Source organism: Odocoileus virginianus, chromosome 2 (assembly GCF_023699985.2).
Source record: "Odocoileus virginianus isolate 20LAN1187 ecotype Illinois chromosome 2, Ovbor_1.2, whole genome shotgun sequence".
NCBI classification, from domain to species: domain Eukaryota; kingdom Metazoa; phylum Chordata; class Mammalia; order Artiodactyla; family Cervidae; genus Odocoileus; species Odocoileus virginianus.
This window is the reverse complement of record NC_069675.1, coordinates 63,528,078-63,542,942: the sequence shown is the minus strand read 5'-3', so window position 1 is coordinate 63,542,942 and position 14,865 is coordinate 63,528,078. Positions and strand designations below refer to the sequence as shown.

The window sequence follows — 14,865 nt, the reverse complement described above, 5'->3', positions numbered from 1 at the left end:
TTGTTCCTGATTTCAGGGGAAATGCTTTCAATTTTTCACCATTGAGGGTGATGCTTGTTGTGGGTTTGTCATATATAGCTTTTATTATGTTGAGGTATGTTCCTTCTATTCCTGCTTTCTGGAGAGTTTTAATCATAAATGGATGTTGAATTTTGTCAAAGGCTTTTTCTGCATCTATTGAGATAATCATATGGTTTTTATCTTTCAATTTGTTAATGTGGTGTATTACATTGATTGATTTGCGGATATTAAAGAATCCTTGCATTCCTGGGATAAAGCCCACTTGGTCATGATGAATGATTTTTTTAATATGTTGTTGGATTCTGTTTGCTAGAATTTTGTTAAGGATTTTTGCATCTATGTTCATCAGTGATATTGGCCTGTAGTTTTCTTTTTTTGTGGCATCTTTGTCTGGTTTTGGAATTAGGGTGATGGTGGCCTCATAGAATGAGTTTGGAAGTTTACCTTCTTCTGCAATTTTCTGGAAGAGTTTGAGTAAGATAGGTGTTAGCTCTTCTCTAAATTTTTGGTAGAATTCAGCTGTGAAGCCATCTGGTCCTGGGCTTTTGTTTGCTGGAAGATTTCTGATTACAGTTTCGATTTCCTTGCTTGTGATCGTTTTGTTAAGATCTTCTATTTCTTCCTGGTTCAGTTTTGGAAAGTTATACTTCTCTAAGAACTTGTCCATTTCTTCCAAGTTGTCCATTTTATTGGCATAGAGCTGCTGGTAGTAGTCTCTTATGATCCTTTGTATTTCAGTGTTGTCTGTTGTGATCTCTCCATTTTCATTTCTAATTTTGTTAATTTGGTTCTTCTCCCTTTGTTTCTTAATGAGTCTTGCTAATGGTTTGTCAATTTTGTTAATTTTTTCAAAAAACCAGCTTTTAGCTTTGTTAATTTTTGCTATGATCTCTTTAGTTTCTTTTGCATTTATTTCTGCCCTAATTTTTAAGATTTCTTTCCTTCTACTAACCCTGGGGTTCTTCATTTCTTCTTCCTCTAGTTGCTTTAGGTGTAGAGTTAGGTTATTTATTTGACTTTTTTCTTGTTTCTTGAGGTAGGCCTGTAATGCTATGAATCTTCCACTTAGCACTGCTTTTACAGTGTCCCATAGGTTTGGGGGTCCAACTTTTTTTTTTTTTTTAATTTATTTTTAATTGGAAGCTAATTACTTTACAATATTGTAGTGGTTTTTGCCATACAATGACATGAATCAGCCATGGGTGTACACGTGTTCCCCATCCTGAACCCTCCTCCCACCTCCCTCCCCATCCCATCCCTCAGGGTCATCCCAGTGCACCAGCCCTGAGCGCCCTGTCTCAGGCATCAAACCTGGGCTGTCTGCCAACTTTCTTATTTAATATTGTCTTGGCAATTTGGGGCCCTCTGTCTATCCATATAAATTCTAGAATCACATCATAAATTTCTATACAAAAACTTCTGTGATTTTGAATGTGTTTGCATACAAACCAATTTTGGGGAAAACTGCAATTTAAACAATATTGAATCTTCTAATTGTGAAAATTTCAGTCTTTATAATTAGGCTTTTCTAACAAATTGTTTCTTTCACATCTTTTATTAGATTTATTCCTAGGAGCTTGATACTTTTTGATGCTATTATAGATAAAATCTTTCAAGATTTTTTTCACAATTGTTGACTGAAATATAAAAATATAATTGGCCTTGTATACTGATATTTATATTAAACAATCTTGCTAAGAACTTATTAAGACTTACAATTCATTAGAGACTATTTTGCATTTTCTATCTCTATAATAAAACCATTTGTCGACAATTAAAGTTTTACTTCTCCTTTCCAATCCTTATTCATTTCCTTTTTTTGTCTCATTATACTATCTTGATCACTAGGAAAACATTGAATAATATTAGTAAGAAAAGGCATTCTTGTCTCATTTCTGTTATCAGAAAGAAAATGCTGAATATCTCACTTCTAAGTAGATATTTGCCATAAACTTTTTTATAGATAACCTTTTATTATATTAAAGACATTTCCTTCTGTTCCTACTTTAAAATGAATTATCATAAATGAATGGTCAGTTTTTTAAAATACCTATTGAAACAATTATATGATTTTATATAGATTTTTTAGTCTGATAATAATTTTCTACTTAGTCTGATATGTAGTAAATTACATTACTTTTTAATATTAAACAAAGCAAGCATTCCTTGAATAAAACCAATTATTTAATTCACTTAATGAACCTTTTTTTTTATTTACATCTAAGATCAAAGGTAAATTTTCATTCTTATATTATTCTTGCTGGGTTTCTGTATCAAGTTGGGGAATATATTCTCTTCTACATTTTTTAGAATATTAACATTCTGAATAAAAATTGAGTATTTCTTCTTTAAGTGTATGTGAAAGTGAAAGTGTTACACCCTCATTCATGTCCAACTCTTTGCAACCCCATGGACTGCAGCCTGCCAGGCTTCTCTGTCCATGGAATCCTCCAGGAAAGAATACAGGAGTGGGTTGCCATTCCCTTCCCAGGGGTTCTTCCCAATCCAGGGATTAAACCCAAGTCTTCTGCATTGTAGGCTGAATCTTTACCATCTGAGCACCCAGGGTATTAGCCATTAGCCATTAAAGTCATATGGACTTAGAATTTCTTTAATGGAAGTCTGTTATTTTTATATACAATTTTTCTAATGTTACAGGATTATCCCATTTTCTTTCTTGTATCTTTTCTACAAGCTGTATTTTCTACAAATTTGGTCATTTCTCCTAAATTTTCATGTTTATTGATATAGCTGATGACAACATAGTCATTATTATCTGTAGGATGCTCTGCTGGAATGGAACACTTAATTTTCAAATGGTAAGGTACAGGCTTTTTGATTTTTCTTCCAGCCTCAGAAACTTACTCTGCTTTCTTATTGAAAACAAAGTCACAGAAATAGTAAAAATTTCAAAAAGGCCAGCAGGTTCAGTTACCTGTATTCGAAAATCACCTAAGAAAAATAGCTATCTAGAATTAAAGCTCTCTAAGAATGGAATCCTACTTCTTTCCTTGGTGGTTTCATTTATTTCAAGTTCATTCATTCATTAAACAAAGTTGCAGACAGAAAAGTACTTACTGTCAAGGAACTTACATGGCCTGGAGAAGCCAGTCCAGGGAAGAGCCAAACAGAGCCTCATGAGATAAATTCTACTCTGCATGACACAAATGAGCACAAGACACTATGGAAGGAGGGAGGAGTGGTACTGTTTTCTTTTAGGGGTGAGTTTCACATGGTCACAAGAATGGTGGAGTGGTAGGAGTTGAGGGAGCAGAGATAACATCCTGAAATGATTTATATCAAACTAAGGCGTCGCTAGTAAAGCAAAGCTCAAAATTCTCCAAGCCAGGCTTCAGCAATGCGTGAACCGTGAACTTCCAGATATTCTAGCTAGTTTTAGAAAAGGCAAAGGAACCAAGAGATCAAATTGCCAACATCCACTGGATCATAGAAAAAGCAAGAGAGTTCCAGAAAAACATGTACTTCTGCTTTATTGACTATGTCAAAGCTTTTGACTGTGTGGATCACAATAAACTGTGGAAAATTCTGAAAGAGATGGGAATACCAGATCAGCTGACCTGCCTCCTGAGAAACCTTTATGCAGGTCAGGAAGCAACAGTTAGAACTGGACATCGAACAACACACTGGTTCCAAATAGGAAAAGGAGTAGGTCAAGGCTGTATGTTGTCACCCTGCTTATTTAACTTCTATGCAGAGTACATCATGAGAAACGCTGGGCTGAATGAAGCACAAGCTGGAATCAAGATTCCCAGGAGAAATATCAAAAACCTCAGGTATGCAGATGACACCATCCTTATGGCAGAAAGTGAAGAAGAACTAAAGAGCCTCTTGATGAAAATGAAAGAGGAGAGTGAAAATGTTGGCTTAAAGCTCAACATTCAGAAAACTAAGATCATGGCATCCGGTCCCATCACTTCATGGCAAATAGATGGGGAAACAGTGGCTGACTTTATTTTGGGGGGGCTCCAAAATCACTGCAGATGGTGATTGCAGCCATGGAATTAAAAAACGCTTACTCCTTGGAAGAAAAATTATGACCAACCTAGACAGCATATTAAAAAGCAGAGACGTTACTTTGTCAACAAAGGTCCGTCTAGTCAAGGCTATAGTTTTTCCAGTGGTCATGTATGAATGTTGGACTATAAAGAAAGCTGAGCACTGAAAAATTGATGCTTTTGAACTGTGGTGTTGGAGAAGACTCTTGAGAGTCCCTTGGACTGCAAGGAGATCCAACCAGTCCATCCTGAAGGAGATCAGTCCTGGTTTTCACTGGAAGGACTGATGCTGAAGCTGAAACTCCAATACTTTGGCCACCTCATGTGAAGAGTTGACTCATTGGAAAAGACCTGATGCTGGGAAAGATTAAGGGCAGAAGGAGAAGCGGATGACAGAGGATGAGACAGTTGGATGGCATCGCCAACTCGATGGACATGAGTTTGGATGAACTCTGGGAGTTGGTGATGGACAGGGAGGCCTGGTGTGCTGCAGTTCATGGGGTCGCAGAGTCAGACACAACTGAGCGACTGAACTGAACTGAAGGAGTCGGGATAAAATGTATAATGGGGTAGCATTGACAGTTCTTAAATTATCTGATTTGCAGTGTTAGAATGTTAGGAAAAATTTCAGGCATTTCTAATGTTAATAATTTCAACAACTTAGAATTGTCTAAAAGAATCATCATAATCCTACCTAGTAATAAAATGAAAATTTATTACCTATAGAAGCTTAAAAAAAAGTTAAAGGCTTGAGATGAGAAGCTTGCCTGCAGTTTCTCCTGAGTAAGTTAACAAAAATTAAACAGAAAAGCAATGTAATCAAACATTTCAGGTTTACAAACCTATAACAAGATGCTCCATAGGGACATTCAGGCCGGTCATCAGCTTCATCTTGACACGTGATGTTTACACCTCCATAATCACTATCACCAGGGTGACTGAAATGTTGAAAATGGACAGGATTTTTCCTATGAGAGTGACAAACATACTGTCAGAAAAAATAATTAATAGGATATACTAGATTTCTAGCTAAACTAGAAAAAATAGTAGGATATAGAGGAAAATCAAATGATACACATCGGATTATTCCAGAACACGAACTAACACTACATTGTTAAAAATAAAACTCATGATAACTAGTCAGGGCAGAACTCTCATAGTAGCAAAATTAATTTCTGGTGACATGGGAAAAACCATGATTGTCAACAGACGAACTGCAAACAGTACTTTAAATAGGATATATATAACAGACTATGTAGATTAATACATATGTAGGATAAAAATATTATAAACATATATAGCTTTTAAGGGCTTCCCTGGTGGCTCAGATGCAAGAATCCGCCTGTAATGCAGGAGCCCCATGTTCAATCCCTGGGTCAGGAAGATCCCCTGGAGAAGGCATTGGCAACCCACTCCAGTATTCTTGCCTGGAAAAATCCCAGGGACACAGGAGCCAGATGGGCTACATGCAAAGAGTAGGACATGACTGAGCAACTGAGAACATTTAATCTATTAGAAACTAAAAATGAGAATTTTTTTAAAAATATATTTACTTTAAAATAGCAGTAAACCCTTTACACATTATCATAAAAGGCAAATCTCAACATAAATACCTATCTTCCAAAAAAAAAAATTGATGGAGACACCGTTTTATACTTCAAAAATTTCTATATTGTCTGGCTCAACAGAGGGCATTTGGATTCTCCTATCTGCTTCTGCATTCAATCATTAACACAAATCATAAGCCTCTGGGAAATTCTACTGCACACTGGTGAGTGAGAGAATCACAGCAGCAAGGCATATACACAGGAAGCATTATTATGAAACTGGTTTCGGCCCAACAGTTTTCTCAAAAGCATCTTGGGGGCCAGGCCCTGCAAAGGCCTCTGGACCATACTTTGAGAAGCAATGTTATAAAACAGTATGTTAGTTAAGAATCTGCCTGCAATGTGGGAGACACGGGTTTGATCCCTGGGTTGGGAATATTCCCTGGAGGAGGGCATGGCAACCCACTCAAGTATTCTTGCTGGGAGAATCCTATGGACAGGGGAGCCAGGCAGGCTGCAGTCTATGGGGTCACAAAGAGTAGGACATGACTGAAGCGACTAATCACAGCACAGCACAGAACTTAGTGAAGCTAATTTATCAACACAAATTGGAAAAGTGGTTGGGACAAAAGAATGAAGATGTCTCAGAGGAAGAAACACTAGCAAAAATCTTCACATTAAAGAAATTATCAGAGATACTTCACTACGAAAGATAAAATATTGGAAGCTAAGGAAAACTTCAAAAAGTGTATAACAATTTTTCTTTTTATTTGTAGCACACCAGGCTCTTCTGTCCATGGGATTTCCATGGACAAGAATGTTGGAGTGGGTTGCCATTTCCTCCTCCAGGGGCTCTTCCCAACCCAGGAATCAAACCCGAGTCTCCTGCTTGGCAGGAAGATTCTTTACAATGAGCAACCTGGGAAGCCCCAGTTAGCTCAGGCATAGAAATGATGCTTGTTCCATACTTAATAAGTTATGTGAAGAGAATAAGACAAGTACTGTTCAAACTACTCTTGATACATTGTTTTTACAAAGAAATAAAACATCTTAGTGCCAAAAAAAAAAAGTTTATTAGTTTTGTCTGTACTTGAATTAAAATGGAAATATGCACTTCTTTGAGAATGACTTATGTTTATATTATTACTCTATACTGTTTCATGTAACAACAGTATACTTTTATTACTGTGCAATGTTCCATTGTATGATTTTTTGTCCATTCAACGAAGGTGCCAAGACCATTCTAAAAGGAAAGAATACTCTTTTTGACAAATGGTGCTGGGAAAACAGGATATTCACATGCAAAAGAATGAAGTTGGACCCTCCCCTCACACTATATACAGAACTAACTTAAAATGTATGCAAGATATAAATATACGACCTAAGATAGTAATACAAAACTTTAAGGAGAAAACCGGAGAAAGCTTCAAGACATTGGATTTGTCAAAGATATCCTGCCAAATGCAAAGGCAAGAAATGTAAAACTAGGCAAACTGGACTACATCAGAATTTAACTTTTCTTTGTATCTAAGGATGCAATTAATAAAATGAACAGGCAACCTACAGAATGGAAGAAAATATTCACAAGTCATGTACCTAATGAGTGGTCAATAATCAGAATATACACAAAACTCATACCACTCAATGACCAAAAAAAAAAAAAAAAACTTGAATCACGAATGAGCAAAGGAATGTCTATAATCCAAAGAAATTTCTATTCAATACACAAATGAGCAATAAGTATAAGAAAAGATGCTCAAAGTCAGCAATCATCAGAGAAATGCAAATCAAAATCACAATGTATCATGCTTCATACCCATTAAAATGACCACCATCAAAAAAACAGAAAACAGCAAGTGTTGGTAAGAAAGTGTAACACTTTTTGAGTATTGTTGGCAGAAAATGTAACAAGTGTGGAGAAACTATAATGCTTTGTGCACTGTTCACAGAAATATAAAATGGTATATCTGCTATGGAAGATAGTATGATGGTATCCCACAAAATTAAAAACAGAATTGATCCAGCAATTCAACTTCTGGATTTATACGCAAAAATAATTGAAAGTAGGATGTCAACGAGTTATTTTCATATCAAAGTTCACAGCAGGGACCTAATGAAACTCAAAAGCTTTTGCACAACAAAGGAAACTATAAGCAAGGTGAAAAGACAGCCCTCAGATTGGGAGAAAATAATAGCAAACGAAGCAACAGACAAAGGATTAATCTCAAAAATATATAAGCAACTCCTCCAGCTCAACTCCAGAAAAATAAATGACCCAATCAAAAAATGGGCCAAAGAACTCAACAGACATTTCTCCAAGGAAGACATACAGATGGCTAACAAACACATGAAAAGATGCTCAACATCACTCATTATCAGAGAAATGCAAATCAAAACCACAATGAGGTACCATTACACGCCAGTCAGGATGGCTGCTATCCAAAAGTCTACAAGCAATAAATGCTGGAGAGGGTGTGGAGAAAAGGGAACCCTCTTACACTGTTGGTGGGAATGCAAACTAGTACAGCCGCTATGGAGAACGGTGTGGAGATTTCTTAAAAAGCTGGAAATAGAACTGCCATATGACCCAGCAATCCCACTTCTGGGCATACACACCGAGAAAATCAGATCTGAAAGAGACACGTGCACCCCAATGTTCATCACAGCACTGTTTATAATAGCCAGGACATGGAAGCAACCCAGATGCCTATCCACAGACGAATGGATGAGGAAGCTGTGGTACATATACACCATGGAATATTACTCAGCCATTAAAAAGAATTCATTTGAATCAGTTCTAATGAGATGGATGAAACTGGAGCCCATTATACAGAGTGAAGTAAGCCAGAAAGATAAAGACCATTACAGTATACTAACACATATATATGAAATTTAGAAAGATGGTAACGATAACCCTATATGCAAAACAGAAAAAGAGACTCAGCTGTATAGAACAGACTTGTGGACTCTGGGAGAAGGCGAGGGTGGGATGTTTCAAGAGAACAGCATTGAAACATGTATATTATCTAGGGTGAAACAGATCACCAGCCCAGGTTGGATGCATGAGACAAGTGCTCGGGCCTGGTGCACTGGGAAGACCCAGAGGGATCGGGTGGAGAGGGAGGTGGGAGAGGGGACTGGGATGGGGAATACATGTAAATCCATGGCTAATTCATTTCAATGTATGACAAAAACCACTGCAACGTTGTAAAATAATTAGCCTCCAACTAATAAAAATAAATGGGAAAAAAAAAAAGTTCACAGCAGCATTATTCACAATAGCCAAGAAATGGACGCACCCCAAATGTCCATTGAAAGATGAATGGATAAACAAAACAAGGTATAAACATAAAAGAGAATATGATTCAGCCTTAAAAACAGGAGAAATTCTGACTCATGTTACAACATGGATAAACTCTGAGGACCTACATAAAGAGTTGTGTCTGACTCTTTGAGACTGTATAGACTCTTTGAGACTGTATGGTCCATGGAATTCTCTAGGCCAGAATACTGGAGTGGGTACCCTTTCCCTTCCCCAGGGGATCTTCCCAACCCAGGGATCGAACCCAGGTCTCCCACATTGCGGGCAGATTCTTTACCAGCTGAGCCACAAGGGAACCCAAGGATAATGGAGTGGGTAGCCTATGCCTTCTCCAGCAAACATTCCCAACCCAGGAACTGAACTGGGGTCTCCTGCATTGCAAGTGGATTCTTTACCAACTGAGCTATTAGGGAAGCCCACATAAAGTTAAGACAGTCACGAAATAACAAATATGGTATTCTTCCACTTAGGTATTGTAACTATAGCCAAAGTTTACTTGTTTTAATCCCTGACCACGTCTGTACTATTTTCATGTATTTTAAACAAATACATTACATAACACAAAAGTTATTACTGCTTTATATAGTCATATTCAATTTTATTATGCTTCTATTTTCCCTCATGAATGTCTATAGCTTCCATACAGGGTCCCTCCCGCTTGGCAAATACTGAACTCCATTGTTGTTGCCTAAGCTCTATGAGACTGCCCAAAGCTCTGCCTGTTCTCCTAGCCCTCAGCATGAAACATTAAAAATCTGGCAAATGTCACAAAGGAAAAAGAAGCCTTAAAGTGTGACTGCCTCCGATGTTCTCAGACATGGGTGTTCAGCTTTGCTAGTTGTTTGCAGTGGGAGGTTTGGTCCTCAGTTAGACACTGCACATGTATTAGAGATAAAAACCTTATTTTATATACTGTTAACTCATACTTTTTATGATCTTATTCAGATAAAACTACAAGTTTTAATTAAAGTATTAATTTATTACATGCTAATAACAGATGTTTCAATTTCTGCCCGATTTTTAAAATCAGCTTACTAATGGAACCATATGCTATTAAACAAAAAAACTATATGACCCCAGAAGAACAAAATCTTTCAAAACAAGTTTTTTGGAAACAACAGTTTCTACAAAGTTAAATGCTCTTTTGTTGTTTTCCGTTTCACAAAGGATTGAAAGAAGATGTGACTGCTTTAGACAAGGCTGAACTTGATGTGCCTGTGATATAAACAGTGATTATCTGGATCTAAAATTTAGTACAGAAATCTCTGTTGGAGATACAGACTTGGGAGTTAATAGCATAATATCAAGGGATAGAATAAGACTTCTCTTGAGCAATAATTTTCTATTATGACAGAACATGTAAATAATTGGTGGTGGTGGTGGTTTAGTCGCTAAGTTGTGTCCAACTCTTGTGACCCCATGGACTGCAGCCAGCCAGGCTCCTCTGTCCATGGGATTTTCCAGGCAAGGATACTGGAGTGGATTGCCATTTCCTTCTCCAAGGGATCTTCCTGACCCAGGAATTGAACCCGAGTCTCCTGCATTGCAGGCAGATTCTTTACCGACTGAGCTATGATATTAAATATCAGATCTAATAGCACACTTTAGAAACTGTACAAGGAAAAAAGTTGTGTAAGATAGAGGCTGAGCAATGTAGGGAAGAATAGGCATATCAGAAAAGGATGAAAAAAGGAACTGAATGAGTCTTTCAGCAGGACCGAAGTGAGGAAACGGGAACAGTGCATCCAAAGGACATAACAACAGCCTGACAGCATGGTGCAGCTGAAGAATCATTGGCAGTTCAGGGCCTTCTGGACTCTGCTAAGAAATCCAGCCTTTAGACACTGAAGGATTCTGTATAAGAGTAAAATTGTCAGATTTTTTTTCTCTCTTATTTTTTATCTTTGCTTTTATTTTCTCAGTCAGATCATTCAGGCAAGAATGAGGAAGAAATATGAACCTGAGGGAAAGTGTGGAGACTTCGGAGATTATTTACTAGCTCCAGGGGAATCATGGCATGAGCTGAAGCAGTGGCATTGAGGCTGGAAAAAAGATACATTGAACTGATTGCTATGATATACATGTATAACAAGAACTCAATTTGGTTTTTTTTTCCCCTTTATTACAAATATAAGCATTCTGTCATCAAGATTTCAGTTGCAAATATTTCATGGGTATTAATTATGTATATCAAAATGAGTGAAAAGGTAAAAAAATATTCATAAGCTATGACTGATTAACGTGTCATTGTCAAGTATGACTGAATTCATTATGATCTTGATAGAACATTAAATCATGTTTAACAAAGACAAATACCAGCTGAACACTGTCACGGACTGAACTGTGTCCCCCATCCTCAAACTTATATATTGAAGCCCTAACCCCTAGTGTGACTATATATGGAGGCAGGGCCTTTAAAGAGATAATTCAGATTAAATAAATTCATAAGGGTAGACCCTTTAATCCCAAATGACTGATGTCCTTGTAAGATGAGGAAGAGGCTCCAGGGATGTGCATGAACAGAGAAAGGCCATGTGAGGACACAATGAGAAGGCACCACCCATAAGCCAATGAGAGAGACTGCAGGAGAACTCACCCGCCGACACCTTGATCACAGGTTTCTAGCCTCCTGAACTGTGAGATAATAAATTTCTGCTATTTAAACCACCTAATCCGTGGTATTCAGTTATGGCAGGTCTACTGAACTGATACAAATACCAAACAGGATTTTTCAAAAATTCAAAATAACAGAAGGTTTATATACTTCCAGTCACAAGTTTATCAATTATGGTCCATACGCGGGACTAAAGCCATCATAAATAAGACAAAATTGTGAATAAATGCATAAATTATAATCACTAAAATTGGTTATTCAAATGTTAAAATGGCACTGCACTTTAAAGAGATACAATGAATGAGAAATTAACAGAATATGTGATATACAAATGCTATTGCATAGAAGATAAACTATACTAGAATGTATTCATAAGATATTTAGCTTGATAAGTTGCAATAGCAAAGAAAAACTTCTGAAATAGGGCTATGAAACATAGAGAAAACACAGTATAAACATACAGCATAAAAGTAATTCACAAGGTATGATATTAGAAAATATGATACAATATAATCAAATGAAGTAAGTAGAAGAGTAGCCAATCAATCCAGAAAATATATATTCAGTTTTTTTCGAAGGCATCATAGTGATTTAAAAGCATTTTTAGAAAAATATAAAAGGCACAAGTATAATAAGATGCCTAAACACAACTTAGAATTCTCTTGAGAGTTATACTGTATACACAAACTACTTAGGAAGCTATCTTTCTAACACCTAAATAAGACATTAATAAACAGGTATTTAGGTCAGAGTGATTCTGTTTTCAAGTCTGTATTCCCCAGTTCAGATTCTTGTAGTAGTCAGTGTATCTATAATGAAACATTTAATTCCCCACTATATTTTAAAAGCCTCTAGAAGGATTTGCTAGAATGCATACTGAAAAAGTATAGACCAGCAGAAACACAATAAAGCTCCTAACCTTAAGGCCAATGGGTCTTCTTAGTCTTTTAACACACTACAGCATGTATTTACATGCTACATGCTATTGAAATAATGGAATTATATGCTACCTGTAATTTCGCTTTACCTGTAGCAGTTTGCCCCATACATGCAGGACGTTCTCTGGACCTTGTTTTCTTCAGAACCATGTGAAACTGTATCGGTTGCCTTCTGCACACATTCAGGACTGGGCGGATTAGAGCTGGATTCAGGATGGGATTTTTGAGGCTCATCACAGAAAGACTTGCTCTGGGTACTGGAACAACTCTCAGAACAACTTCTTGCCATGCTGTCTTTATTTGAACTTCCCTTAGTGATGATTTTATGTTCAGAAACCTTACCAAGTGCCTCTACTGGGATTTTGCTTCTCTGTGGATCAGTATTAGTGTTATTTACCTCTGTGTTATGTAACGTGGCTGCAGAAAATGACTGTGGCATTTCCTATAAGACAAATCAGGAAATAAATCATAAGTAAAACATGTTTCAAAGGAAATGTGTAAATTTAAGCATAAATGCATGAAACTGTAAGATTCATGCAATATGTATATTTTAAAACTTTAAGATCCATATTTTAAAGTTATTAAAAATATCATTGTCTATGTCTCTAGCTTAATAACTTTGAAATAATGTGTTATTAGAAAAGGAATTTACAGCTATGTCAAACCTTTACAATCATGACAAACATTCAGCGAAAAATAACCAGAAAAATACAAATGAAACATGAGAAAATCCAACACTTGCTCATTTGAATATAATCTTTCCCCCAAAACCTACATGGCTCTTAAATTTCCTGTTAAACAATGTGCCACACTCTTCTGCACTGTTCTTTTAATTTCTTACAAGCTACTGTAATACTTTATTTCTACCCTCTATATCAAGATTTTTCCCCTCAGCTGAATGATGAAAATGATCCTCCTTCACAGAAAAATTCACATGAAAACTATCTTATGACCAACTTAGAAAATAAGATTCCTTTGAAGTGGTATGAATAACAGTTTCAGTTTAACGAATTAAAGGTATTTTGAATCAAGTAAGTATTCTCATTAGCATTACAGAACCTTTTTAATATGTACTTACCACAAGTACAAAGAGTAAGCCTAGTCTTATCCTATTAAAAATGACCTCTTAATTGCTTATACTTCCTGTGCAGCAGAGACATTGCTTAGATAAACTCCAGTCCTCACGGTAAGGATGTAATGAAAACATATTAGAATGAAATTAGATGAAAACACACACAAATGTTCACCCCTGCGTATAATAAGAACTCACGTATGCTGGCTATCTACTGGAAAAAGCTGGTTTTAATGTTATTTGATATCCAACAGCTGAAATTTCTTGAAGATATTATCAACATGACTTTTTTAGACTAATTCCTTAGGTGCTTCCATAGTTTTTTCTTTTTTAAGAAATATAGTAGGCCAACTTTCAAGTGTTATCCAACTTTCAAATGTTATCCAAACTGACTAAAGACCTTGCAGAAAGAACCTAGATCAAATCATGGTTCTTGTATAGTAATAGATAACCAGGTGGAGCTGGCCCTCAGTTGCTGGCATTCATACCACATCCTGCCGACATATACACTCTTTCCCCACAAGCTGCTCAAGTACACCCCAATCTCATCTCCCTTTACTATAGGACCCCAACTAGCCAGGATCTGTAGCTGTGGGGTGGAAACAGAGCAATCCTGACCCACCTCCTTATCTGCAGTCCCCGACTGGCTCAACTCTCACCAATTTTCTTTTTCTCTGTTCAGGTAGTAATGGGATAAGTGAGCAAATCTTTACTGGCTAAGCAGGGCCAGGAAAACGTCAGTCTCTTGTTGCTGTTGGCATCTCAGAACTCCACAATAAACGCTCTTTGAGCACATCTCTTCTCTTGATTTTAGAAAGGGAGAAAATAACTTCTTCTACCAAACACAGCACTCTTCCAAATCTTTCAACCTTCTTTTGTCTCAGTTCTCTAAGTATAAAGCCTGGGTGGGGAGGGACAGTGAATTTTTCAACCCTTTCAAAAGGTCCCATAGTAAAAAGACTAGCTCTCACTGCTGAGGGCTCCTTTCAAATATCAGATGCTTACAGTTAGTACTTCTGCCCCGGGTGTTGGGCCGCAGCAACAGTTTGGGGACAATAGGGGAAAATATCCCACTCCTGTCATATTTATTATAGGGGAAAAAAGGACACAGCTAGGAAAGCGTTAAATAAAGGAGAATACACTTATGAAACACTGTGCAGAGACTGAAAAGAATGAGGTAGATCTCTCTCTACATATATCCAAGGATTTTTTTAATTAAAATATATATACATCATACACACACACACACACACACACACACACACACTATGATTCTATCTAGATTGTAAAAAAACATTCCCTACATATCTATTTGATTACTTACCTATGTAAATC

General features: G+C 36.8%; 1 protein-coding gene across 4 annotated transcripts in view; it reads right to left on the bottom strand.

Moving 5' to 3' along the window:
- APLF (aprataxin and PNKP like factor) overlaps positions 1–14,865 on the bottom strand; it is a 104,881-nt gene that overhangs the window by 28,810 nt on the left and 61,206 nt on the right. For all 4 annotated transcript variants that reach the window (XM_070480389.1, XM_020878587.2, XM_020878583.2 and 1 more), the window contains 2 exons: positions 12,548–12,900; positions 4,880–5,005 (listed from right to left, as the gene is read on the bottom strand). In XM_070480389.1, coding sequence (XP_070336490.1) covers positions 4,880–5,005; positions 12,548–12,900 — 479 coding nt within the window. The remainder of the gene's footprint in view (positions 1–4,879; positions 5,006–12,547; positions 12,901–14,865) is intronic.